This window comes from Anolis carolinensis, chromosome 2 (assembly GCF_035594765.1).
Source record: "Anolis carolinensis isolate JA03-04 chromosome 2, rAnoCar3.1.pri, whole genome shotgun sequence".
Taxonomy (NCBI): domain Eukaryota; kingdom Metazoa; phylum Chordata; class Lepidosauria; order Squamata; family Dactyloidae; genus Anolis; species Anolis carolinensis.
The window spans coordinates 12,673,458-12,700,366 of record NC_085842.1 but is presented as its reverse complement, the minus strand read 5'-3'; the positions used below and the strand labels follow the sequence as shown (position 1 = coordinate 12,700,366).

The following is a 26,909-nucleotide window of genomic DNA, read 5'->3' as shown; positions in this document are numbered from 1 at the left end:
GTCGGTCCGGGCTCCTCCGCTCCCATTGGCCCATTCCTTGCCCGCCCCTTGCCGCTCTTTCCTCCTTCCTTTCTTCCCCCTTTTTTTTTTTTTTTGCAAAAGCGCGTTCGGAGCGGGATCTGGCTCTTTCCAAAAGGTGAAGCTGCCTGGGTGAGTCGATGCCCCCTTATTTTATTTTGCATCGTCTTTTGCAATGAGGTATTGGCATATTTTAATTTTTTTTTGCAAGGAAATGCAAATATATATACACACACATACATGCATTTCCTTGCAAAACAATAAAACAAGGAGCCAGGACTGGGTTCCTTGCAAGCCTCTCCTTCCAGGAAAAAAATGGATTTGCTTTGCATTGGCTTCCTTGGTCTCTTTTAGGGAGAGGCACAAAGTGGGGCATAAATAAACATCACAACAATCACCACAACAACAACTCTGGGAGTAACTTCTCCAAAGCAAAGTTGATCTCCAGAAGAAAAAAAAAGGATCCCAAAACAATCATGGCGGGTGGGATCAGAAGGCCCATCATCCCCCTTCCTTTTGCAAAATAAGGGAATGCAATGCTGGGATCATGGCATATTATTAATATTTATGTTATATTATTTTTAATTTTTTATTTATAATAATTATTATAATTGGTTGCTTGAGAATTTAAATTCACCAAGAGCCTGCTATTTATATTATATTATTATGTGTTATTTATTTATATTACAATGATAATTATATTGCTTGCTTGAGAATTCCAATTCACAGGGAGTCTATTTATATTATATCATATCATATTATATTATTCTGTACTATTTATATTAAATCGTATCATATCATATTATATCATTACCGTACTATTTATATTATTATGTATTTTTATTTATTTATATGACAATGATAATTATATTGCTTGCTTGAGAATTCCAATTCACAGGGAGTCTATTTATATTATATCATATCATATTATATTATTCTGTACTATTTATATTAAATCGTATCATATCATATTATATCATTACCGTACTATTTATATTATTATGTATTTTTATTTATTTATATGACAATGATAATTATATTGCTTGCTTGCTTGAAAATTCCAATTCACAGGGAGTCTATTTATATTATATCATATCATATTATATTATTCTGCACTATTTATATTAAATCGTATCATATCATATTATATTATTACCGTACTATTTATATTATTATGTATTTTTATTTATTTATATTACAATGATAATTATATTGCTTGCTTGCTTGAGAATTCCAATTCACAGGGAGTCTATTTATATTATATTATATCATATCATATTATATTATTCTGTACTATTTATATTAAATCGTATCATATCATATTATTACCGTACTATTTATATTATTATGTATTTTTATTTATTTATATGACAATGATAATTATATTGCTTGCTTGCTTGAGAATTCCAATTCACAGGGAGTCTATTTATATTATATCATATCATATTATATTATTCTGTACTATTTATATTAAATCGTATCATATCATATTATATCATTACCGTACTATTTATATTATTATGTATTTTTATTTATTTATATGACAATGATAATTATATTGCTTGCTTGCTTGAAAATTCCAATTCACAGGGAGTCTATTTATATTATATCATATCATATTATATTATTCTGCACTATTTATATTAAATCGTATCATATCATATTATATTATTACCGTACTATTTATATTATTATGTATTTTTATTTATTTATATGACAATGATAATTATATTGCTTGTTTGCTTGAGAATTCCAATTCACAGGGAGTCTATTTATATTATATTATATCATGTCATATTATATTATTCTGTACTATTTATATTAAATCGTATCATATCATATTATATTATTACCGTACTATTTATATTATTATGTATTTTTATTTATTTATATGACAATGATAATTATATTGCTTGCTTGCTTGAGAATTCCAATTCACAGGGAGTCTATTTATATTATATTATATCATATCATATTATATTATTCTGTACTATTTATATTAAATCTATCATATCATATTATATTATTACCGTACTATTTATATTATTATGTATTTTTATTTATTTATATGACAATGATAATTATATTGCTTGCTTGCTTGAGAATTCCAATTCACAGGGAGTCTATTTATATTATATTATATCATATCATATTATATTATTCTGTACTATTTATATTAAATCGTATCATATTATATTATTACCGTACTATTTATATTATTATGTATTTTTATTTATTTATATGACAATGATAATTATATTGCTTGCTTGCTTGAGAATTCCAATTCACAGGGAGTCTATTTATATTATATTATAGCATATCATATTATATTATTCTGTACTATTTATATTAAATCGTATCATATCATATTATATTATTACCGTACTATTTATATTATTATGTATTTTTATTTATTTATATGACAATGATAATTATATTGCTTGCTTGCTTGAGAATTCCAATTCACAGGGAGTCTATTTATATTATATTATATCATATCATATTATATTATTCTGTACTATTTATATTAAATCGTATCATATCATATTATATTATTACCGTACTATTTATATTATTATGTATTTTTATTTATTTATATTACAATGATAATTATATTGCTTGCTTGCTTGAGAATTCCAATTCACAGGGAGTCTATTTATATTATATTATATCATATCATATTATATTATTCTGTACTATTTATATTAAATCGTATCATATTATATTATTACCGTACTATTTATATTATTATGTATTTTTATTTATTTATATTACAATGATAATTATATTGCTTGCTTGCTTGAGAATTCCAATTCACAGGGAGTCTATTTATATTATATTATATCATATCATATTATATTATTCTGTACTATTTATATTAAAACGTATCATATTATATTATTATCGTACTATTTATATTTTTATATATTATTTATTTATTTATATTACAATGATAATTATATTGCTTGCTTGAGAATTCCAATTCACAGGGAGTCTATTTATATTATATTATATCATATCATATTATATTATTCTGTACTATTTATATTAAATCGTATCATATTATATTATTATCGTACTATTTATATTTTTATATATTATTTATTTATTTATATTACAATGATATATTGCTTGCTTGAGAATTCTAATTCACAGGGAGTCTACTATTTATATCATAGTATATTATTATTTTTACTATTTAATTATTATATGTATTTATTTACTACATTTATATCCCGCCCTTCTCACCCCGAAGAGGACTCAGAGCGGCTTACAAGTTTTATTTACACGCAATATATTAAATTATTAGCATAGCACAATATTAGTATTCTATATTACTGTATTGTACTATACCACTATACTGCAATATTATTAGTAATATTACATGTAATGTATCTATTATTATTACATTGCATTATTATTAGTATTTCCAATCCAAACGCGAATTTTTCTATTGTACAATATACATTTTACACTTCTCTTGTTATATATGCCAATAAAGGCTTACTGGATGGGTATTACAATATTATGATAAATATTATATGTCATAGTTCAATATTATATTGTAATATTGTTTTACAATAATATAATTATAATATATAATTATTACTTTGATTACACTGTAAAGCATATGCTCAAACAAATACAGTAGAGTCTCACTTATCCAACACTCGCTTATCCAAACCTCTGGATTATCCAAGCAATTTTTGTAGTCAATATTTTCAATATATTGTGATATTTTGGTGCTAAATTCGTAAATTTAGTAATTACAACGTAACATTACTGCGTATTGAACTACTTTTTCTATCAAATTTGTTGTATAACATGATGTTTTGGTGCTTAATTTGTAAAGTCATAACCTAATTTGATGTTTAATAGGCTTTTCCTTAATCCCTCCTTATTATCCAAGATATTTGCTTATCCAAGCTTCTGCCGGCCCGTTTAGCTTGGATAAGTGAGACTCTACTGTATGTTAATAATAATAATAATAATAATAATAATAATAATAATAATAATAAGGTTGTTTAGCATACACTCAAACAAAATTAACACCATTCCCTTCCCTAGTTATAGTAGTAATAATAATAGTAATATTTATTCATTATGCTCAAACAGTTATGTTATTATTATTATTATTATTTATTACATGTGAAGCATATGTGCAAACAAAATTACAGTAGAGTCTCACTTATCCAAGCTAAACGGGCCGGCAGAAGCTTGGATAAGCGAATAACTTGGATAATAAGGAGGGATTAAGGAAAAGCCTATTAAACATCAAATTAGGTTATTTTTACAAATTAAGCACCAAAACATCATGTTATAGAACAAATTTGACAGAAAATGTAGTTCAATACGCAGTAATGTTACGTTGTAATTACTAAATTTACGAATTTAGCACCAAAATATCACAATATATTGAAAACCTTGGATAAGCGAGTCTTGGATATGTGAGACTCTACTGTATTATTATTATTATTATTTATTACATGGGAAGCATTCCCATCCCCAGTTACAGTAGTAATAGTAATAATATTTATTTATTATGCTCAAACAATTTTATTATTATTATTATTATTTACATTGTGAAGCATATGCTCATACAAAATTAACACAATTCCCTTCCTCTGATATAGTACGGTAATAACAATAATAATAATTATTATTTATTACCTACCTCTCCTGATATATTTTGATCTAATTTGGGTTTATGTTACTCTGCTCTGATATAATGGACAGGATAGAAGCTTTGAGGCTGAGGACACTTTAAATATGAAACTAAAATCATATATATATATATATATATATATATATATATATATATATATACACACTGTAGAGTCTCACTTATCCAACATAAACGGGCCGGCAGAATGTTGGATAAGTGAATATGTTGGATAATAAGGAGGCATTAAGGAAAAGCCTATTAAACATCAAATTAGGTTATGATTTTACAAATTAAGCACCAAAACATCATGTTAGACAACAAAGTTGGCAGAAAAAGTAATTCAATATGCAGTAATGCAATGTAGTAATTACTGTATTTATGAATTTAGCACCAAAATATCACGATATATTGAAAACATTGACTACAAAAATGCGTTGGATAATCCAGAACGTTGGATAAGTGAGACTCTACTGTATATATATATGTGGATAGATATAATATGCGTGTGTGAGTATATTAAAAATAAGCCAATACTATATCATACCAAAAACTCTATTGATGTGATAGTCACATTAAAAGCAAACAAAGACAAACCTCACTGTGTCACTAATTCTAACACAGTTTTAATATTGTTTAAAATATATATTTAAATTAAAATGTAATAATTTTTTTTTTAAAAAAAATACATTAATTGATTCCCAGATGTCTTTAGGATAGAATTTCCTCCCCATAAATGCATTGGAAACCAGCCATAAAGGGTGCAATTGAGATCAGAATTAATAATCCCAAAATGATGCTGTCCAAAGTTATGAAAGTTTGGGAAGAAGAAGGATGAAAATTGGAAAAGGACAACGATGGCTGGCCTTTCGTTTGCAAATTAAAACGAGACGAATGATAATAGGCACTGCCAGTCTGATAAATATTTTGATAATACTTGACAAATAACTTCAGTGGCCGGGGGTTATGGATATCTTTAAATGGTGCTTTTAAAATTGTTTTATTTGATATGTTAATTATGTTTTTATATCGGGATATGAGGTTTTAACTGATTGTGTATTGTGGTCAGATATATTTGTATGAATTTTATATGTTGTATGCCTTTTTTGAATCCCACCCATGGGAGAAAAGCGGGATAAAAATGTATTATTATTATTATTATTAATAATAATAATAATAATAATAATAATACATCACACAGTCCTAGACACTTGGGAAGTGTTCGACTTGGGATTTTATGAAACGAAATCCAGCATATCTATCTTGTTTGCTGTGTCATAATAAAATAATAATAAATGGTAATAATAGATGATGATGATGATAATAATAATAATAATAATTCAATTTCAGGGGTGCATTGCTGCACATTCCAATGAATAGGCATATTGGAGATGTAATGCTGTTCTTCCAGAGCCAATTGAAATTTTTTAATTAATGTAAATACACAAAATTATAAATTCCTATTCAAATAGAATCCTAGAATTGGAAGAGACCTGGTGGGCCATCCAGTCCAATCACATTTTGCCAAGGAGCAGGAAAATCACATTCAAAGCACCCCTGACAGATGGCCATCTAGTCCCTCTTTATTTATGTTTTCCTAAAAACTTAGGAAAATCTTTAGGCTATGCTAATAATTTAATATATTTTATGTGCCTATAACTTTTAAGCCGCCTCTCTGAGTCCTCTTTGGGGTGAGAAGGGCAGAATATAATTGCCGTAAATAAATAAATATAATAATTGTATATAATAATTAAATAATAATACATTGATACTATTTTGGTATGAGGGGAAGGGAGAAAGGAAGGAAAGGAGAAGGGAAAAAGAAAGGAAAGAAAGAACGAAGGAGGAGGAAGGTGTATGATGCAAAACAAGGGGGAAAACAGAAAGGAAAAGGAGACGGAGAAGGAAAAGGTGTACAAGGAAAAGAAAGGAGGAAGAAAGGATGGAAGAGAAAGGAAAGAAAGAAGGAAGGAAGGAAGGGGAAGAAATGGAAAGAAAAGGAGGAAGGATGGACGGAAGGGAAAGGAGAAGGAAAGGACAGAAGGGAAAGAAAAGAAAGGAGGAAGGGAAGGGGAAGGAGGAAGGAAGGATGGAAGAGGAAGGAAGGAAGGGGAAGGAATGGAAAGAAAAGGAGGAAGGAAGGAATTGAAAGGAAAGCAGGAAGGAAGGACAGAAGGAAAAGAAAAGAAAGGAGGACAGGAAAGGAAAGGAGGAAGGAAGGATGGAAGAGAAAGGAAAGGAGGAAGGAAGGAAGGAAGGAAGGAAGGAAGGAAGGAAGGAAGGAAGGAAGGAAGGAAGGGGAAGGAATGGAAAGGAAAGGAAAGGAGGAAGGATGGACGGAAGGGAAAGGAGAAGGGAAGGACAGAAGGGAAAGAAAGGAGGAAGGGAAGGGGAAGGAGGAAGGAAGGATGGAAGAGGAAGGAAGGAAGGGGAAGGAATGGAAAGAAAAGGAGGGAAAAAGGAATTGAAAGGAAAGCAGGAAGGAAGGACAGAAGGAAAAGAAAAGAAAGGAGGACAGGAAAGGAAAGGAGGAAGGAAGGAAGGAAGGAAGGAAGGAAGGAAGGAAGGAAGGAAGGAAGGAAGGAAGGAAGGGGAAGGAATGGAAAGGAAAGGAGGAAGGATGGACGGAAGGGAAAGGAGAAGGGAAGGACAGAAGGGAAAGAAAGGAGGAAGGGAAGGGGAAGGAGGAAGGAAGGATGGAAGAGGAAGGAAGGAAGGGGAAGGAATGGAAAGAAAAGGAGGGAAAAAGGAATTGAAAGGAAAGCAGGAAGGAAGGACAGAAGGAAAAGAAAAGAAAGGAGGACAGGAAAGGAAAGGAGGAAGGAAGGAAGGAAGGAAGGAAGGAAGGAAGGAAGGGGAAGGAATGGAAAGGAAAGGAGGAAGGATGGACGGAAGGGAAAGGAGAAGGGAAGGACAGAAGGGAAAGAAAAGAAAGGAGGAAGGAAAGGGGAAGGAGGAAGGAAGGATGGAATAGGAAGGAAGGAAGGAAGGGGAAGAAATGGGAAGGAAAGATGGAAGGATGAATGGAAGGGAAAGGAGGAAAAAAGGACAGAAGGGAAAGAAAAGAAAGGAGGAAGGGAAAGGAAAGGAGGAAGGAAGGAAGGAAGGAAGGAAGGAAGGAAGGAAGGAAGGAAGGGGAAGGAAAGTAGGAAGGGAGGAATTAAAAGGAAAGGAGGAAGGATGGACGGAAGGGAAAGGAGAAGGAAAGGACAGAAGGGAAAGGAAAGGAGGAAGGAAGGACAGAAAGGAAAGAAAAGAAAGGAGGACAGGAAAGGAAAAGAGGAAGGAAGGATGGAAGAGAAAGGAAAGAAGGAAGGAAGGGGAAGGAAAGGAGGAAGGGAGGAATTAAAAGGAAAGGAGGAAGGATGGACGGAAGCGAAAGGAGGAAGGGAGGACAGAAGGGAAAGAAAAGAAAGGAGGACGGGAAAGGAAAGGAGGAAGGAAAGATGGAAGAGAAAGGAAAGAAGGAAGGAAGGAAGGGGAAGGAATTGAAAGAAAAGGAGGAAGGATGGACGGAAGGGAAAGGAGGAAAAAAGGACAGAAGGGAAAGAAAAGAAAGGAGGACAGGAAAGGAAAGGAGGAAGGAAGGATGGAAGAGAAAGGAAAAAAAGAAGGAAGGAAGGAATGGGAAGGAAAGGAGGAAGGATGGAAGAAGGGAAAGAAAAGAAAGGAGAATGGGAAAGAAAAGGAAGAAGGAAGGACAGAAGGGAAAAAAAGAAAGGAGGAAGGGGAAGGAAAGGAGGGACGGAAAGGAAAGGAAGGAAGGACAGAAGGGAAGGGAAAGAAGAGACGGCGAAAAGAAGGAAGGGAAAGAAAAGAAATTAGGATGGAAGGGGAGGGGAAGGAAAGGAGGAAGAAAAGAACGGGGAAGGGAAGGGGAAGGAGGAAACGAGGGATGGAAGGGAAAGAAAAGGAGGAAGAAAGGACGGAAGGGAAGGGAAAGGAGGGATGTCGAAAAGAAGAAGGGAAAGGAAAGAAATTAGGATGGAAGGGGAGGAGAAAGGAAGGGAAAGAAAAGAAAGGAAGGGAAAGGAGAAAAAAGGCTGGACAGGAAAGGAAACAAAAGGAGGAAGGAAGAACAGAGGGATGGAAGGAAAGGGAAAGGAGGAAGAAAAGGAAGGACGAGAAAGGGACAGAAAGAAGGGAAGAGAGGAGGAAGGATGGACGGAAGGGAAAGAAGGAGGAAAGGGCAGAAGGAAAAGGAAATAAAGGGAGGGAGGGGAAGTAAAGAAGGACAGAAGAGAAAGGAAAGGAGGAACAGAGGGATGGAAGGAAAAGGAAAGGAGGAAGGAAAGACGGAAGGGAAAGGAAAGGAACGAAGGACGGAAGGGAAAGTAAGGAAGGATAGAAGGGAAGGGAAAGGAGAAACAGTGGAAAGAAGGAAGAGAAAGGAAGGAAATTAGGATGAAAGGCTGGAGGGTAAAGGAAAGGAAACAAAAGGAGAAAAAGGAGGAAGGAAGAAAGGAAATGAAAGGAGGAACAGGAATGGAAGGAGAAGGAAAGGAACAGAAAGGAAGGAAGAGAGGAGGAAGGAAGGACGGAAGGGAAAGGAAAGGGAAAGCAATTAGGAAAGAAGGATGGAAGGGGAAGGAAAGGAGGATGGAAGGGAAGGAAGGTAAAGGAAAAGAGGAAGGATGGACGGAAGGGAAAGGAGGAGGAAAGGGCAGAAGGTAAAGGAAAGAAAGGGAGGAAGGGGAAGTAAAGAGGAATGGAAGGGAAAGGAAAGGAGGAAGGAAAGACGGAAGCGAAAGGAACGAAGGACGGAAGCGAAAGTAAGGAAATATAGAAGGGAAGGGAAATGGTTGAAAGAAGGAAGGGCAAGGAAGGAAATTAGGATGGAAGGCTGGAGGGTAAAGGAAAGGAAACAAAAGGAGAAAAAGTTGGAAGGAAGAAGGGAAATGAAAGGAGGAACAGAGGAATGGAAGGGAAAGGAAAGGAACAGAAAGGAAGGGAAGAGAGGAGGAAGGAAGGACAGAAGGGAAAGGAAAGAAATTAGGAAGGAAGGATGGAAGGGGAAGGAAAGGAGCAAGGATGGACGGAAAGGAAAGGAGGAGGAAAGGGCAGAAGGAAAAGGAAAGAAAGGGAGGAAGGGGAAGTAAAGGAGGACAGAAGAGAAGGGAAAGGAGGAACAGAAGGATAGAAGGGGAAGGAAAGGAGGAAGGAAAGATAGAAGGTAAAGGAAAGGAATGAAGGACGGAAGGGAAAGTGAGGAAATATAGAAGGGAAGGGAAATGGTAGAAAGAAGGAAGCGAAAGGAAAGAAATTAGGATGGAAGGGGAGGAGAAAGGAAGGGAAAGAAAAGAAAGGAAGGGAAGGGAAAGGAGGAAAGAAGGCTGGGCGGTAAAGGAAAGGAAACAAAAGGAGGAAGGAAGAACAGAGGGATGGAAGGAAAGGGAAAGGAGGAAGAAAAGGAAGGACGGGAAAGGGACAGAAAGAAGGGAAGAGAGGAGGAAGGAAGGACGGAAGGAAAGCGGAAGGAGGAACGGAGGGGTGGAAGGGAAAGGAAAGGAGGAAGGAACGGAAAGGAAGTGAGGAAAGGACAGAAGGGAATGGTGAAAAGAAGGAAGGAAAAGAAAAGGAAAGAAATTAGGAAGGAAGGATGGAAGGAAGGGAAGGAGGAAGGAAGAACAGAAGGGAAAAAATAGGGATGGAAGGAGAGGGAAGAGATGGAAGGAGGAAGAGGGAAAGGAAGGACAGGAGATAAAGGAAAGAGGGAATGCAGGAAAGGAGGGAAAAAGGAAGGATGGGAAAGGGACCGAAAGAAGGGAAGAGACGAAGAAGGAAGGATGGAAGGGAAAGAAAAGGAGGAAGGACAGAAGGGAACGGCGGATAGAAGGAAGGGAAAGAAAAGGAAAGAAATTAGGAAGGAAGGAAGGAAGGAAGGACAGAAGGGAAAGAAACAGAGGAGAAACAGAAACAGAGGGAAGAGATGGAAGGAAGGACAGAAGATTAAGGAAAGAGGGAATGCAAGAAAGGAGGAAGGATTTTGTTTCCTAAACTAGTTTTTTCTCTTTGCAGGGTTTTGGAGACAGGTGACCCCCCCCCCCGACCCCCCCGCAGGTCCCCCAGGAAGGAAGAAGGAAGAAGGGAGGAAGGAGTGGAGTCCCGCCCTGCCCGCAGGATGAAGAAGGAGGCGGGGGAGCCGGCGGCGTGTGGGGCGCGTCCTTTGGGGGAGGCGGAGGGGGAGGGGCCCGGCTGGGGGCAGGCGGTGCGTGGGGAGCTGGAGGGCCCCCCCGGGCGCTGGGCGGACCAGGTCCACAACTTCCGCAACTTCTGCTTCCGGAGCTCCCGGGGCCCCCAGGAGACCTGCACCCGGATCCGGGCCCTGTGCCACCAGTGGCTGCGGCCGGAGAAGCACAGCAAGGCCCGCATGATGGACCTGGTGGTCCTGGAGCAGTTCCTCAAGGTCCTGCCCCCCGAGATGGAGGCCTGGGTGCGGGACCGGAGGCCCCAGAGCAGCGCCCACGCCGTGGCCCTGGCCGAGGCCTTCCTGGAGCCCCAGGTGAGGCGGACGGGACCCCCAAAGGACAGCTAGGCTTCACCCCCTAACGCCGTGCAAGGAGACACAACTCATAGAATACTGTTAGACATAGCAACCTCCCAAGCCTCTCACTATTTGTTAATGTATATATTTGCTAACCTGATTTGCCAGAAGACCTGTTTGCTGTGGGAGGGGTTATAGACATGTGTACTGAGCATGTTCAGACTCAGGACTCCATTTTGTATTCAGTGTCTGCTTTAGACCTCAGTGGAGGTGGATGCATGTTTGCATCAGACCTCAGTGGAGGTGGATGCATGTTGTTTGGACTTAAGTAGAGAACTGACTTATGGACTTCAGTGAGTACAACCATACTTTCAATGTTATAAGTTTGCTTTAGACCTCAGTGGAGGTGGATGCATGTTTGCATCAGACCTCAGTGGAGGTGGATGCATGTTTGCATCAGACCTCAGTGGAGGTGGATGCATGTTGCTGTTTGAACTTTGGTAGAGAAGTACGACTTATGGACTTAAGTGAGTACAACTATACCTAAGGACTAGGGACTATAGTCCCGACCCCCAGGTTAAAAAACGTTGCTCTTTAACCTCAGTGGAGGTGGATGCATGTTGGCATCAGACCTTAGTGGAGGTGGATGCATGTTGCTGTTCGGACTTAAGTAGAGAAGTATGACTTATGGACTTCAGTGAGTACAACCACACCTTCAGTGTTCTAAGTTCACTTTAGACCTCAGTGGAGGTGGATGCATGTATGCTTTAAAGTGAGTACAGTTATACTTTGTGCTATGGACAATTGATATCCTGTGTACTCAACATAGAAGTATGACTTATGGACTCGAGTGAGTACAACCATACTTTCAATGTTTTAAGTTTGCTTTAGACCTCAGTGGAGGTGGATGCATATTTGCATCAGACCTTAGTGTAGGTGGATGCATGTTGCTGTTCGGACTTAAGTAGAGAAGTATGACTTATGGACTTCAGTGAGTACAACCATACCTTCAATGTTATAAGTTCGCTTTAGACCTCAGTGGAGGTGGATGCATATTTGCATCAGACCTTAGTGTAGGTGGATGCATGTTGCTGTTTGAAGTTTGGTAGAGAAGTACGACTTATGGACTTAAGTGAGTACAACTATACCTAAGGACTAGGGACTATAGTCCCGACCCCCAGGTTGAAAAACGTTGCTCTTTAACCTCAGTGGAGGTGGATGCATGTTGGCATCAGACCTTAGTGGAGGTGGATGCATGTTGCTGTTCGGACTTAAGTAGAGAAGTATGACTTATGGATTTGAGTGAGTACAACCATACTTTCAATGTTGTAAGTTCGCTTTAGACCTCAGTGGAGGTGGATGCATATTTGCATCAGACCCTAGTGGAGGTAGATGCATGTTGCTGTTCGGACTTAAGTAGAGAAGTATGACTTACGGACTTCAGTGAGTACAACCATACCTTCAATGTTATAAGTTCGCTTTAGACCTCAGTGGAGGTGGATGCATATTGATGTTTGAACTTCGGTAGAGAAGTACAACTTACGGACTTCAGTGAGTACAAGTATACCTAAGGACTGGGGACTATAGTCCCAACCCCCAGGTTGAAAAACGTTGCTCTTTAACCTCAGTGGAGGTGGATGCATGTTGACATCAGACCTTAGTGGAGGTGGATGCATGTTGCTGTTCAGACTTAAGTAGAGAAGTATGACTTATGGACTTCCGTGAGTACAACCATACTTTCAATGTTCTAAGTTCGCTTTAGACCTCAGTGGAGGTGGATGCATGTATGCTTTAAAGTGAGTACAGTTATACTTTGTGCTATGGACAATTGATATCCTGTGTACTCAACATAGAAGTATGACTTATGGACTCGAGTGAGTACAACCATACTTTCAATGTTCTAAGTTTGCTTTAGACCTCAGTGGAGGTGGATGCATGTATGCCTTAAAGTGAGTTGGGCTATAGACAATTGATATCCTGTGTACTCAACATAGAGATACTACATCCTAACTATAACTGAACTTTAATTAAAAATGTGCCTGTATGGTGAATTCATACAAAATGTTTATAAGTAAACAAAACATGATTTTTTTTTCAAATATGTTATAGAATACTAGAGTTGGGTGTCCATTTTCCCCCTCAATGGGGCTGATTCCTCCTCTTCTTCTAGGTCAGCAAAGCCTTGCTTGATGTGGCCCCTGAAGTCAAGAAGGAGCCAATGGACAAGAAGAAGACCTCGCAAGGGGATCGCCAAGAGGCCGCATCTCCAGGTAAGACAATGGGTGCATCTACATTGTAGAATTAACGCAGTTTGACATCACTTTTACTGCCATGCAACTGCCAAACAATTAAAAGAAATTATACTTTCAGTCAACATCAATTTACAAAATAGTTTTTGTAACATAACTGTGTTACATTAATTTAAGTTTGTTTTTATTGGCTTTCAGTGCTTGTATTTAAATATTAATGCATAGTGCATGGTATGGGTATATTATGGGCTTTACTAGGAGTTAGGCCTACTTTTAACGGCAAATCTCAAGCAACCAGAAACCGTATTTATCTGGCATAGATAGATAGATAGATAGATAGATAGATAGATAGATAGATAGATAGACAGTTAGATGGGTGGGTGGGTGGAAAGATAGATGGACTGATAAGTGGATGGGTGGTTATATGGACGGGTGAGTGGATACATAGATAGGTGGGTGGATAGGCTGATGGGTGGAAAGATGGGTGGTTCGAATAGATAGATGGTTAGATAGGTGGATTGATGGGTGGATAGGTCGAAAGGTTGATGGATAGGTGGATGGATAGATGGGTGGGTGGTTATATGGACAGGCTCATGGGTGGACGCATAGGCAGGTAGGTAGATGATTAGGTGGTTGGATGGATCAATGGGTGGAAAGATGGTCGTTGGGTAGATGGATGGATAGATAGTTAGGTGAGTGGTTGGATGGATCAATGGGTGGATGGATGGGAAGATAAATAGATAGTTGGGTGTGTGGATAGATGAATAGATGGGTGGTTGGTTGGGTGGATGGATGGATAGATAGATAGATAGATAGATAGATAGATAGATAGATAGATAGACGGATTGATGCTTGGATCAATGGATGGATGAATAGGTGGGTGGGTGGTTGGATGGATAGATGGATGGAAAGATGGATAGGTGGTTGGGTAGATAGATACATAGATGGATGGATAGATGGTTAGGTGAGTGGATGGATGGATGGATGGGAAGATGAATAGATAGTTGGGTGTGTGGATAGATGAATAGATGGGTGTTTGGTTGGTTGGTTGGGTAGATAGATAGATGGATGGACGGATTGATGCTTGGATCAATGGATGGATGAATAGGTGGGTGGATAGATAAATGATTAGGTGGTCGGATGGATAGATGGATGGAAAGATGGATAGGTGGTTGGGTAGATAGATACATAGATGGATGGATAGATGGTTAGGTGAGTGGTTGGATGGATGGATGGATGGGAAGATGAATAGATAGTTGGGTGTGTGGATAGATGAATAGATGGGTGTTTGGTTGGTTGGGTATATAGATGGACGGATGGACGGATTGATGGTTGGATCAATGGATGGATGAATAGATGGGTGGGTGGGTGGATAGATAAATGATTAGGTGGTTGGTTGGATGGATAGATGGATGGTTAGACAGATGAACAGATGCGTGGGTGGGTAGGTGGCTAGATGGGTGCATAGGTGGTTAGATAGGTGGGTTAGATAGGTGAGTGCGTGGATAGATGCATAGATAGATGGATGGACGGCGGACGGATTGATGGTTGGATCAATGGATGGATGAATAGATGGTTGGGTGGTTGGGTAGATGGATAGATACATAAATGATTAGGTGGTTGGATGGATGGATAGGTGGATAGATGGATGGTTAGATAGCTAGATGGATAGATAGGCGGTTAGATTGGTTTGTTAGATGGGTGGATCAATGGATGGATGGATGGATGGGTGGATGGTTAGACAGATAATAAGTGGATAGATGGGTGGATGGAAAGATGAATGGGTGATTAGACAGATGGAAAGATAGGCAGGTAGATAGTTGAGTGGATTGAGTTAATTCCCTTTAAGAATTCCTATGGCCCTCCAAATGTCCCTATCTGCCCACCTTTGAGAGGGAAATTCAATTTAATTACAGGTATAAAAATATTTACACTTTCCGATCTTCTTTATCTTCTTTCCAGGAGAAGACATGGAAGTTGGAGACCACAAACCAGCCGTGAAGGTTCCTTCTAGGTTGCTTTCTCTTCAAAGTGGAATCGACACTCAGGACGTCCCACCCAATCAGGTGAAATGGGAAGAAGAGCCAGGGATTGGGAGCAGAAGAAAAGCATGACCTTGTTAGAAGTCAACCCTGATATTCACAAGCATTCATGTAATGGCACACAGGGAATTCAGCTGTTAGACTGAAGAACCATGTCTTTGAATTGCCAAGGATAAAGACATGCCATTACAAACATACATTTGGTTAGCAGAGGATGGTTGTTTCTTTGAAGCTGAAATTGCCCAAAAGATATACACTCCCTTGAAACCTCTTAGTTTAAAATATGTACTCAGAGATAAAAACAAACAAAGTCTTTGAAAAATAACATATCTTGTTTACTCACAAATATTTTGTATTAATTCACCATACAGGCACATTTCTTATTTTTAAGTTCAGTTATAGATAGGATGTAGTTCTATCTATGTCTTGAGTACAGAGAGAACTACATCCTATCTATAATCCCATTCTTAATCAATAGTCCATAGTCCTAGTCCATAGGTATAGTTGTACTCACTGAAGTCCATAAGTCATACTTCTCTTATTGAAGTTCAAACAGCAACATGCATCCACCTCCACTGAGGTCTGATGCAAACATTCGTCCACCTCCACTGAGGTGATAGAGGATACTGAATACAAAACCGAGTCCTGAGTCTGAACATGCTCAGTACAATTGCATGTCTCCAACCCCTCCCACACCAAAGAGGTACAGTCAAAATGGCAAATCAACATACACATAGAATACAGGTTAGCAAATACAGTAGAGTCTCACTTATCCAACATAAACGGGCCAGCAGAACGTTGGATAAGCAAATATGTTGGATAATAAGGAGGGATTAAGGAAAAGCCTATTAAACATCAAATTAGGTTATGATTTTACAAATTAAGCACCAAAACATCATGTTATACAACTAATTTGACAGAAAAAGTGGTTCAATATGCAGTAATGCTATGTAGTAATTACTGTATTTACGAATTTAGCACCAAAATATCACAATATATTGAAAACATTGACTACAAAAATGAGTTGGATAATCCAGAACATTGGATAAGCGAATGTTGGATAAGTGAGACTCTACTGTATATACATTAACAAATAAATAGTGAAAGATTTGGGAGGTTGCTATTTCCAACACAAATCCCACAGTTCCTAACAGCCGGTTGTACTGAGCATGTTCAGACTCAGGACTCCGTTTTGTATTCAGTATCCTCTATCACAGGGGTCCTCAAACTTTTTAAGCCGAGGGCCGGTCTACAATCCTTCAGACTGTTGAGGGGCCGGATTATCATTTGAAAAAAAAAATACAAACAAATTCCGATGCACACTGCACATGTCTTATTTGTAGTGCAAAAACAACAACAACAACAGAACAATACAATATTTAAAAATAAAAATAATTTTAACCAACATACATTTATCAGGATTTCAATGGGAAGTGTGCTCCTGCTTCTGGCCAATGAAACAGTCAAGTTAATTAGGGTTGTTGTTGTTGTTGTGTGCCTTCAAGTCATTTCAGACTTCAGGCGAGCCTAAGTCTAAAATGTATTTATTTATTATTTATTTATTTACTGCATTTATTTACTACATTTGTATCACACCCTTCTCACCCCAAAGGGGACTCAGAGTGGCTTACAAATTATATGTACATACAATATATTATATTATTAGCATAGCACAATATTAGCATTATATATTACTATATTGGACTATACCACTATACTGTAATATTATTAGTAATATTATATGTAATATAGAATATATAATTAATATTATTATATGGTATTATTATTAGTGTTATATTGTATGACATTATAATATTATTATCAATATTATATGTATATACAATATATTATATTATAAAACTGAGGGCGGGGGCCAGGTAAATGACCTCGGAGGGCCGCATCCGGCCCCCGGGCCTTAGTTTGGGGACCCCTGCTCTATCACCTCAGTGGAGGTGAATGCATGCTGCTGTTTGAACTTCAATAAGAGAAGTTGACTTAATTGTAGGATTTGAAGTCCAAAACACCAGGAGGGAGGAACAAAGTAGGTCCATCCCTGCTCTGCATTGATGGCTTCATGCTGCCCTGGCATCCCTTCAACTGCCAATGCTGTGAAGTTATGGGAGTTGCAGTTTTGGCACGGTCCTCCCTGCCAAAGATGTGTATGATATTTTCTTCTCCTTCCTGTAACTCAGTCCAAAGTCTCTCCACGAAACCGAGGAGACTGGAGGTCCTTCAGGAGAACTTCCGTCTGCCCCGCTCACTCTTCCTGGTCTTTGCTTCTTCCATGTTCACGGAGATTGTCTGCTCTTTCAGGATCCAGTGGCCGTTGAAGAGAAGCCCGACTCTTCCGGAGAAGAGGAGCCGCCCTTGCCGGACCTGGGAGGGAGCACGCTGCTCATGGAGGTCGTGGAGGAGCGCTTCGAGAGCGTGGTCCCCCCAGCACGAGGTAGCCCTTCCTTCCTTCCTTGGGCTGGAGGACGGCGTGGCCTCATTGGGGTCCTTGCGCTCTGGGGTTGGTAGGGAGGCTACGGAATCACATAGAAGGCTCTCTTCCTGAACACAAAACAGAGTCCTGAGTCTGAACATGCTCAGCACAACCACATGTCTGTAGCCCCGCCCACACCTAGGCTTGGGAGAGACCTCATCCAAGCCATCCAGCCTCTGTTTCCAACCCTCCAGACTTGGCATATCATAAAAACATGGCCAGATAGCAGGAAATTATCCATGAAATAACATGGGAAAATATTCCATGCCATATGTTGTTCCTTAACTGTTAATCAGAACCATTCTTTGGTAAGGATTGTATTGTTTTTCCCACTGTTCCCCACTTTGAATTTTTTTAAGAGAGAAAAAAGTGGTCCATAAACACCTTTTCAGAGCTGGAGAAGGGAGAAGGGGGCCTTTCAGAAGAAAATAGGCCTTTTCAGAGCTGGGGAAGGGAGAAAGTAGGTCTTTAAGAAGAAAATGTGCCATTTCAAAGCTGAAGAAGGGAGAAAGTAGGCCTTTTCAGATTAAAATAGGCCTTTTTAGAGCTGGAGAAGGGAGAAAAGAAGCTTTTTCAGAATAAAATAGGCCTTTTCAGAGCTGGGGAAGGGAGAAAGTAGGTCTTTAAGAAGAAAATGTGTGCCATTTTAAAGTTGAAGAAGGGAGAAAGTAGGTCTTTAAGAAGAAAATGTGCCATTTCAAAGCTGAAGAAGGGAGAAAGTAAGCCTTTCAGATTAAAATAGGCCTTTTCAGAGCTGGAGAAGGGAGAAAAGAAGCCTTTTCAGAACAAAATTGACCTTCTCAGAGCCGGAGAAAAGAGAAAGGCCTTTTCAGAGTGAAATAGGCCTTTCCATAGCTGGAAAAGGGGGAAAGGGGGCCTTTTCAGAATAAAATAGGCCTTTTTAGAGCTGGGGAAGAGAGAAAGGGTGCCTTTCAGAAGAATATATGCCATTTCAGAGCTGGAGAAGGGAGAAAGGAAGCCTTTTAGTCTCCTGTTTTTAACATTTTATTTTGTATGTTGATTTTTATGACTGTTTTATTGATGCTGATGTCTTATTGTTGGGATATTTGTTTTATTGTCTTGTTGTTGTTGTTACATTGTTGTGTTGGGCAAGGCGCCATGTAAGCCGCCCCGAGTCCCTTCGGGGAGATGGGGTGGGGTATAAGAATAAAGTTATTATTTATTATTTATTTAATACATTTATATCCCGCCCTTCTCACCCTGAAGGGGACTCAGAGCGGCTTACAAATTAAATTTACATACAACACTATATTATTAGCACAGCACAATACTGGCAATAAACTACCACACTGTACTATATCTATACACTGTAATATTATTAATGATATTACATGCAACATATAATTCATAATTAACATTATTATATTGTATTATTAGTATTATATTGTATTATAAAATATTATTAATATTATGTGCATATACAATATATTATAATCTATATATATAAAAGAGTGATGGTATCAGGGCAGCGGACAAAACAACAAAACTACAGGCCCCCCAACCTCGAAATTTGACAACACAACCCATCATTCACGGCTCTAGGTTGATACAACAAAAAGAAAAGAAAAATAAAGTCCTAATTACAGGGAGAGGAATAATAGTTTTTATCCAATTGCTGCCAGTTTGAAGGCTAAGCTCCACCCACTAGCAACCTACTCAGCCCAGGGGACAGGCAGAGTTAGGCCTCACTTAGGCCTCTTCCACAGATTATCAGATTTTAACTGGATTATATGGCAGTGTAGACTCAAGGCCCTTCCAAACAGCTATATAACCCATTTAGAATCTTATATTATCTGCTTTGAACTGGATTATCTTGACTCCACACTGCCAGATAATTCACTACAGCTGTGTAGAAGGGGCCTCAGATAATCCAGTTCTAAACAGATAATATAAGATTATAAATATACAGTAGAGTCTCACTTATCCAGTCCAACCCAATTCTGCCATGCAGGACACAATCCAAGCACTCCCAACAGATGGCCACTCAGCCTCTCAATACTACTACTACTACTACTACTAATAATAATAATAATAATAATAATAACAACAACAACAACAACAACAACATACAATCCTAAGGTTTGGAGTGACCCCTAACAACAACAACAACAACAACAACAACAACAACATACAATCCTAAGGTTTGGAGTGACCCCTAAGGATCATCCAGATCAACTTCCTTCTACTATGCAGCAGGACACAATCCAAGCACTCCTGACAGATGGCCATCCAGCCTCTACATAATAATGATGATGAAGAAGATGATAATAATAATAATAATAGAAGAATAGAATCCAAGAGTTTGGAGAGACCCCTAAGGGCCATCCAGCCCAACCCTTTCTACTATACAGCAGAATACAATCCACAACACATGGACAACGTATAAATACTATATAATACTATACAAGGACATAGACCCCATCTATCACAGTACACAAACAACCAAATGCATACTAAACATAAAGACAACCATACAACAGACATTCAATACCACCACTACCTCAACAATTTCTCACCAACACCACCAGACAACACCACAGCAACGCGTGGCCGGGCACAGCTAGTATTATATATTATTGTAAATTATATTATATATGTATACTAGCTGTGCCCAGCCATACGTTGCTGCGGCGTTGTCTGGTGGTGTTGGTGAGACCTTGTTGAGGTAGTGGTGGTATTGAATGTCTGTTGTATGGTTGTCTTTATGTTTAGTATGCATTTGGTTGTTTGTGTACTGTGATAGAGGGGGTCTATGTCCCTGTGTAGTATTGTATAGTATTTATACGTTGTCCATGTGTTGTGAATGCTTGGATTGTGTCCTGCTGCATAGTAGAAAGGGTTGGGCTGGATGGTCCTTAGGGGTCTCTCCAAACTCTTGTGCCTGTCCCCTGGGCTGAGTAGGTTGCTAGGAGACCAAGTGGGCGGAACTTAGCCTTCTAACTGGCAGCAATTGGATAAAAACAATTATTGCTCTCCCTCTAATTAGGACTTTTATTTTTCTTTTCTTTTTGTTGTATCAACCTAGAGCCGTGGATGATGGGTTGTGTTGTCAAATTTCGAGGTTGGGGGGCCTGTAGTTTTGTTGTTTTGTCCGCTGCCCTGATGCCATCATTCTTTTATATATATAGATATGCATGTGTGTGTGTGTGTGTGTGTGTGTGTGTGTGCGCGCGCGCATAATAATAATAATTATTATTATTTTCAGAGCTGGGGAAGGGAGAAAGTGGCCCTTTAAGAAGAAAATATGCCATATCAAAGCTGAGATAGGAAAAGGGACCCTCTGGATTGTTTTTAGGATTCATTCAGCACTTTAAGTATTACACCTGCTGTATAATTATCCCTCCCTGATAACTTGATATTGCTTTGCACCTCGGCCTGGATCTTTTGACCCAAATCGGGATTTTAATATTATTGTGTATATTGACTTTTATGACTGTTTTTAATCATGTTGAAGTTTTACTGCTCGGTTTAATGTTTTATCTGATTTGTGCTGTCGTGTCTGGGCATGGCCCCATGTAAGCCGCCCCGAGTCCCTCCGGGGAGATGGGGCGGGATATAAGAATAAAATTATTATTATTATTATTATAAGGGAATTTTCAGAGCTGGAAAAAGTGGAAAGTAGGCTTTCTAAGAGTTGTAGAAAGGAAAATGGAGGAGAGTAGCAGCAGCTCCTATGACAGCTAAGCAACACTGGGGATGTGTTGTCGAAGGCTTTCATGGCCGGGATCACAGGGTTGTTGTATGTCTTTCGGGCTGTGTGGCCATGTTCCAGAAGCATTCTCTCCTGACGTTTCGCCCACATCTATGGCAGGCATCCTCAGAGGTTGTGAGGTATGGAGAAAACTAAGCAAAGAGGTTAATATATATCTGTGGAAAGTCTAGGGTGAGAGAGGTCAGTGTGAATGTTGTGTAGTTAATCACTTTAATTAGCATTGAAAAGCTTATCTGCTGTCTTCTTCCTGCCTCTAGGGCATCCTTTGTTTAGAGTCGTTAACTGCCCTGGGTTGATTCATGTCTGGAAATCCTCTGTTTTCAGAGTATTGCTTTTTATTTACTGTTCTGATTTTTGAGTTTTTTAATACTGGTAGCCAGATTTTGTTCATTTTCATGGTTTCTTCCTTTCTGTTGAAGTTGTCCACATGCTTGTGGATTTCAATGGCTTCTCTGTGTAGTCTGACATGATAGTTGTTAACAAAAGCAATACTCTGAAAACAGAGGATTTCCAGACATGAATCAACCAAGGGCAGTTAACGACTCTAAACAAAGGATGCCCCAGAGGCAGGAAGAAGACAGCAGATAAGCTTTTCAATGCTAATTAAAGTGATTAACTACACAACATTCACACTGACCTCTCTCACCCTAGACTTTCCACAGATATATATTAACCTCTTTGCTTAGTTTTCTCCATGCCTCACAACCTCTGAGGAGGCCTGCCGTAGATGTGGGAGAAACGTCAGGAGAGGATGTCAATATCTGACATGCAGGATGTGTTTTCCTTCACTGGACCACACATGGCGCAAATACCCGATAAGCCCAAATTTGAATCCTCGTGGGGTTGGATGGGATTGATTTTTGCCATTTGGGAGTTGTAGTTGCTGGGATTTATAGTGGGCGAAACGTCAGGAGAGAATGCTTCTGGAACATGGCCACACAGCCCGAAAGACATACAACAACCCAACACTGGGGATATATGCTAGTAATGATAATAATAATTTGGGTTTGTTTTCCCACCTTGGTGATCTCGTTCATTCCTTCAGGTGATTCCAAGGAGAAGGTTAAGAAGGAGACGACTGTTGGGGGCCAGAAACGGGACCACGATGCCGCCTACATTTCCCCCAAGGGGACCTACCTGCCCCAGACGCAGCCCCCCAGAGGGAATCCCACGGGGAAGGAGAGGAGCCAGGCGCAGCCGTCGGAGTTTGAGAAGAGCTTCCTGCAGCAGCTCTTCCGCGGCAAAGGCGAGAAAGCAGCCCCAAAAGCGGAGAGCGAGCACCGGTGCCTGGACTGCGGCAAGACCTTCAACCTGGGCTCCAAGCTGAAGCTGCACCGCAAGATCCACTCCGAGGAGAAGCCCTTCGAGTGCCCCGAGTGCGGGAAGCACTTCCGGCACAAGGGGAACCTCCAGACGCACCAGAGGACCCATGCCCCGGAGGAGGCCTTCCGCTGCGGCGAGTGCGGGCGCCGCTTCGGCCACAGCTGGGACCTCAAGAAGCACCTCAAGTTCCACGAAAGCAGGAGGGCCCCCGCCAAGGAGAAAGCGGCCCCGGCGTGGATCGGGCCCCGGAAGGATCCTCCGCTCAACGGAGACGCAACGCAGCGGGCCGTTCCCCCCGACGCCGAAGCAGAAGCGTTGACGCCGGTGTCGACCGACCCGTAGGATCCAGCCCAAGTCGGTAGCCGTGCCTCGGTGGCCTGGGAGTTGTAGTTTAGCAGCATTTTCAAGGTGCCATCCAATTCCGAAATATCAAAAGGGTATGGACAACTTTGGCTTACATCCCGTCGGGAATTATACGGGCCGCGTTTTGTATTGTCCTCTGATACTCCTTCCCCCCCCCCCCCCCCCCGAAAATAAGCCATGATTTGTCTCTCCTTTTTCAGAGCAACGTCTTCATAGGATTTCAAGGACTGGAGTTGGGTCTGTGGGTTGGTTGAGTCGAGACTACTTTCCTTGTTTAGTACCCTCACATCGTTGTGGGTTTGGCTCAGTTGTGTTTTATTAAAGGGGTTTGTTTACAGTATTTATTTACAGCGTTTATTTATTTGCAGTACAGTAGAGTCTCACTTATTTATTTTATTTTATTTTATTTTGTTTGCAATATTTATATTCCGTCCTTCTCACCCCGAAGGGGACTCAGGGCGGATCACAATATACACATACATGGCAAACATTCAATGCCATATGAACAGAGACAAGAGACACAGAGGCAATTTAACATTCTTCAGCTTCCAGCTTACTGAGGGTATGCTCGATTTCAGCCACTGTGACACCAAATTCTTGATGGATACTTCCTCATTCCAAATGCTGCTGTATGATTTATGCTTATCCAACATAAACGGGCCAGCAGAACGTTGGATAAGTGAATACGTTGGATAATAAGGAGGAAGTAAGGAAAAGCCTATTAAACGTCAAATTAGGTTATGATTTTGCAAATTAAGCACCAAAACATCATGTTATACAACCAATTTGACAGAAAAAGTAGTTCAATACGCAGTAATGTTATGTTGTAATTACTGTAGTTACGAATTTAGCACCAAAGTATCACGATGTATTGAAAACATTGACTACAAAAATGCGTTGGATAATCCAGAACGTTGGATAAGTGAGACTCTACTGTATTTCTATTCCGCCCTTCTTTCTCACCCCGAAGGGGACTCAGGGCGGATCGCAATGCACATAGACATGGCAAGCATTCAGTGCCATTAGACATACAGCATACAGTAGAGTCCCGCTTATCCGACTTCCACTCATCCGACACATCATGCGAGGGTTGAATGAAAAGTAATGCCTCCACCTTCGTTAACTCCTCAAGAGATAGTCCTGGTCTGCGGCAGGTCCTGGCTTGTTCAGTAGACTCTCCTCTACAGTTCTTTCCATTTGGCAGAAAGCCTTAGCATTGAACAGTTGTGTTGTTAAAGTGTGAAGTATGGAACCCTGCACAGACAGTTCCACTTGGTGGGAAGCCTTAGGATTGAACGGTTGTGTTGTTAAAGTGTGAAGTATGTAACCCTGCACACAGTTCTATTTGGTGGGAAGACTTAGCATTGAATGGTTGTGTTGTTAAAGTGTGAAGTATGGAACCCTGCACAGACAGTTCCACTTGGTGGGAAGCCTTAGCATTGAACGGTTGTGTTGTTAAAGTGTGAAGTATGGAACCCTGCACACAGTTCTATTTGGTGGGAAGACTTAGCATTGAATGGTTGTGTTGTTAAAGTGTGAAGTATGGAACCCTGCACAGACAGTTCCACTTGGTGGGAAGCCTTAGCATTGAACGGTTGTGTTGTTAAAGTGTGAAGTATGGAACCCTGCACACAGTTCTATTTGGTGGGAAGACTTAGCATTGAATGGTTGTGTTGTTAAAGTGTGAAGTATGGAACCCTGCACAGACAGTTCCACTTGGCGGGAAGCCTTAGCATTGAACGGTTGTGTTGTTAAAGTGTGAAGTATGGAACCCTGCACAGACAGTTCCACTTGGCGGGAAGCCTTAGCATTGAACGGTTGTGTTGTTAAAGTGTGAAGTATGGAACCCTGCACAGACAGTTCCACTTGGTGGGAAGCCTTAGCATTGAACGGTTGTGTTGTTAAAGTGTGAAGTATGGAACCCTGCACAGACAGTTCCACTTGGCGGGAAGCCTTAGCATTGAACGGTTGTGTTGTTAAAGTGTGAAGTATGGAACCCTGCACAGACAGTTCCACTTGGCGGGAAGCCTTAGCATTGAACGGTTGTGTTGTTAAAGTGTGAAGTATGGAACCCTGCACAGACAGTTCCACTTGGTGGGAAGCCTTAGCATTGAACGGTTGTGTTGTTAAAGTGTGAAGTATGGAACCCTGCACAGACAGTTCCACTTGGTGGGAAGCCTTAGCATTGAACGGTTGTGTTGTTAAAGTGTGAAGTATGGAACCCTGCACAGACAGTTGCCCAACAACACACAGGACTCACATCCACACAATCCCCATAAACAGCTTGCATTCTCTGATGAATCTCCTTTTGGGCGACACCTTCTGCTGTCAAGAATTCAGTGACTGCACGTTGCTTAAGTCGCATTGACCGACCGTGTGCACAGGGTTCCATACTTCGCACTTTAACAACACAACCGTTCAATACTAAGGCTTCCCGCCAAATTGAACTAACTGTAGAGGAGAGTCTACTGAACAAGCCAGGACCTGCTGCAGACCAGGACTATCTCTTGAGGAGTTACGAAGGTGGAGGCATTACTTTTCATTCAACCCTCGTATTATTCAATACTCACTAGGTGTTGCACCCCTAGGCTACGTAGGCACCTCAAAACCACACTGGTGCCCCAGAATATAAGCAAGCAAGTTGTTTATTGAAGGTTATGTGCAAGCAAAAGCAAAACAAAAGTTCAGAGTCAGTAAAATAGGTTTAAATCCACAAGAGCAAAGAACTTGAAGTTCACGAAGCCAAGAGTCTATAAAAACCTCTCAAAGAGCATAGTCCAAAACTGGATATCAAAGTGAGTCCCAAGAGATATCAAGAATAGTCCAAACAGGATGAATTCCGAGGCGTGAATCAAGGACAACCACAGCAAGTCAAGACTAGAGTGCAGGGTTAACTCCAAGGTAGTCCAAGGTATAAAGTCAATGATGAAACACAAGGCAAGGGTCTCCACTGGAATAAAAACCAAACTGCAAAGTCACTGGAATATCTAACTGGATTTACAGGCCAAGGTAACAAAATACACGGCTGCAGGAATGCACAGGGACACAGAGCAAAGATCCTTCTTTCTTGAATAAGCAAAGTTACCACCTCTGGCTGTGGCACAGAAAGCAAGGCATTTTAAGGAAAATCCAAGGTCTTTCTCTCATGAGAAAACTACTCATTAGACTGCTTCTCTGCAAACATTCTCATTCCCTCCTCTGATGAGTTATCGCTGCCTTCCTGTCAAACTCATTATCCTCCTCTAAACTAGAATGTCCACCTGGCACCTGGAGATCTGGCCTTGACTGCTGGGAGGAACGTGGTTCACGATGCCTTCATCTCGGGCCCAAACCCAGAGTCCTCTGGCAAGGCAGGTGCAGGGACAATCACTGGCTGAATGGGCCCAATCTCAGGTTGGGCTACAACAGGAAGGAGGGACTGCATTTGCTGCTCGCTCTCGCTCACTCACCACTGGGCTGGGTCCTGGTTCTGCCGTTGCTGCTGGGACCCGGCCTGGTGAGTGAGCCAGCAAGCGAGGGAAGGCAGGCGGGCGGGCAGCAAAGGAGCAG

The 26,909-nt window shown here is 40.1% G+C and overlaps 1 protein-coding gene and 1 long non-coding RNA gene across 4 annotated transcripts; both read left to right on the top strand.

Moving 5' to 3' along the window:
* The first annotated feature begins 7 nt into the window (after positions 1-7).
* On the top strand, positions 8-23,700 carry LOC134296981 (zinc finger and SCAN domain-containing protein 31-like). 3 transcript variants are annotated; one of them, XM_062973206.1, is made up of 6 exons: positions 8-150; positions 10,700-11,183; positions 13,336-13,435; positions 15,377-15,480; positions 17,770-17,902; positions 22,720-23,700. In XM_062973206.1, exons 2-6 carry the CDS (start codon positions 10,803-10,805, stop codon positions 23,337-23,339), a joined length of 1,338 nt encoding a protein of 445 aa, XP_062829276.1. In that variant the 5' UTR covers positions 8-150; positions 10,700-10,802; the 3' UTR covers positions 23,340-23,700. The 3 variants fall into 3 exon arrangements, 2 of the variants coding, with proteins under 2 accessions (XP_062829276.1, XP_062829274.1); XM_062973204.1 differs by lacking the exon at positions 8-150 and adding an exon at positions 5,992-9,296 and having other exon boundaries at positions 9,352-11,183; XR_010003744.1 differs by lacking the exons at positions 8-150; positions 10,700-11,183; positions 13,336-13,435; ... (1 more) ...; positions 17,770-17,902; positions 22,720-23,700 and adding exons at positions 5,972-9,296; positions 9,352-10,300.
* LOC134296984 (uncharacterized) lies at positions 17,920-22,149 on the top strand. The gene is made up of 2 exons (XR_010003745.1): positions 17,920-18,560; positions 18,614-22,149. It is a non-coding gene; the product is annotated as an uncharacterized LOC134296984 (long non-coding RNA).
* Positions 23,701-26,909: the final 3,209 nt, after the last annotated feature.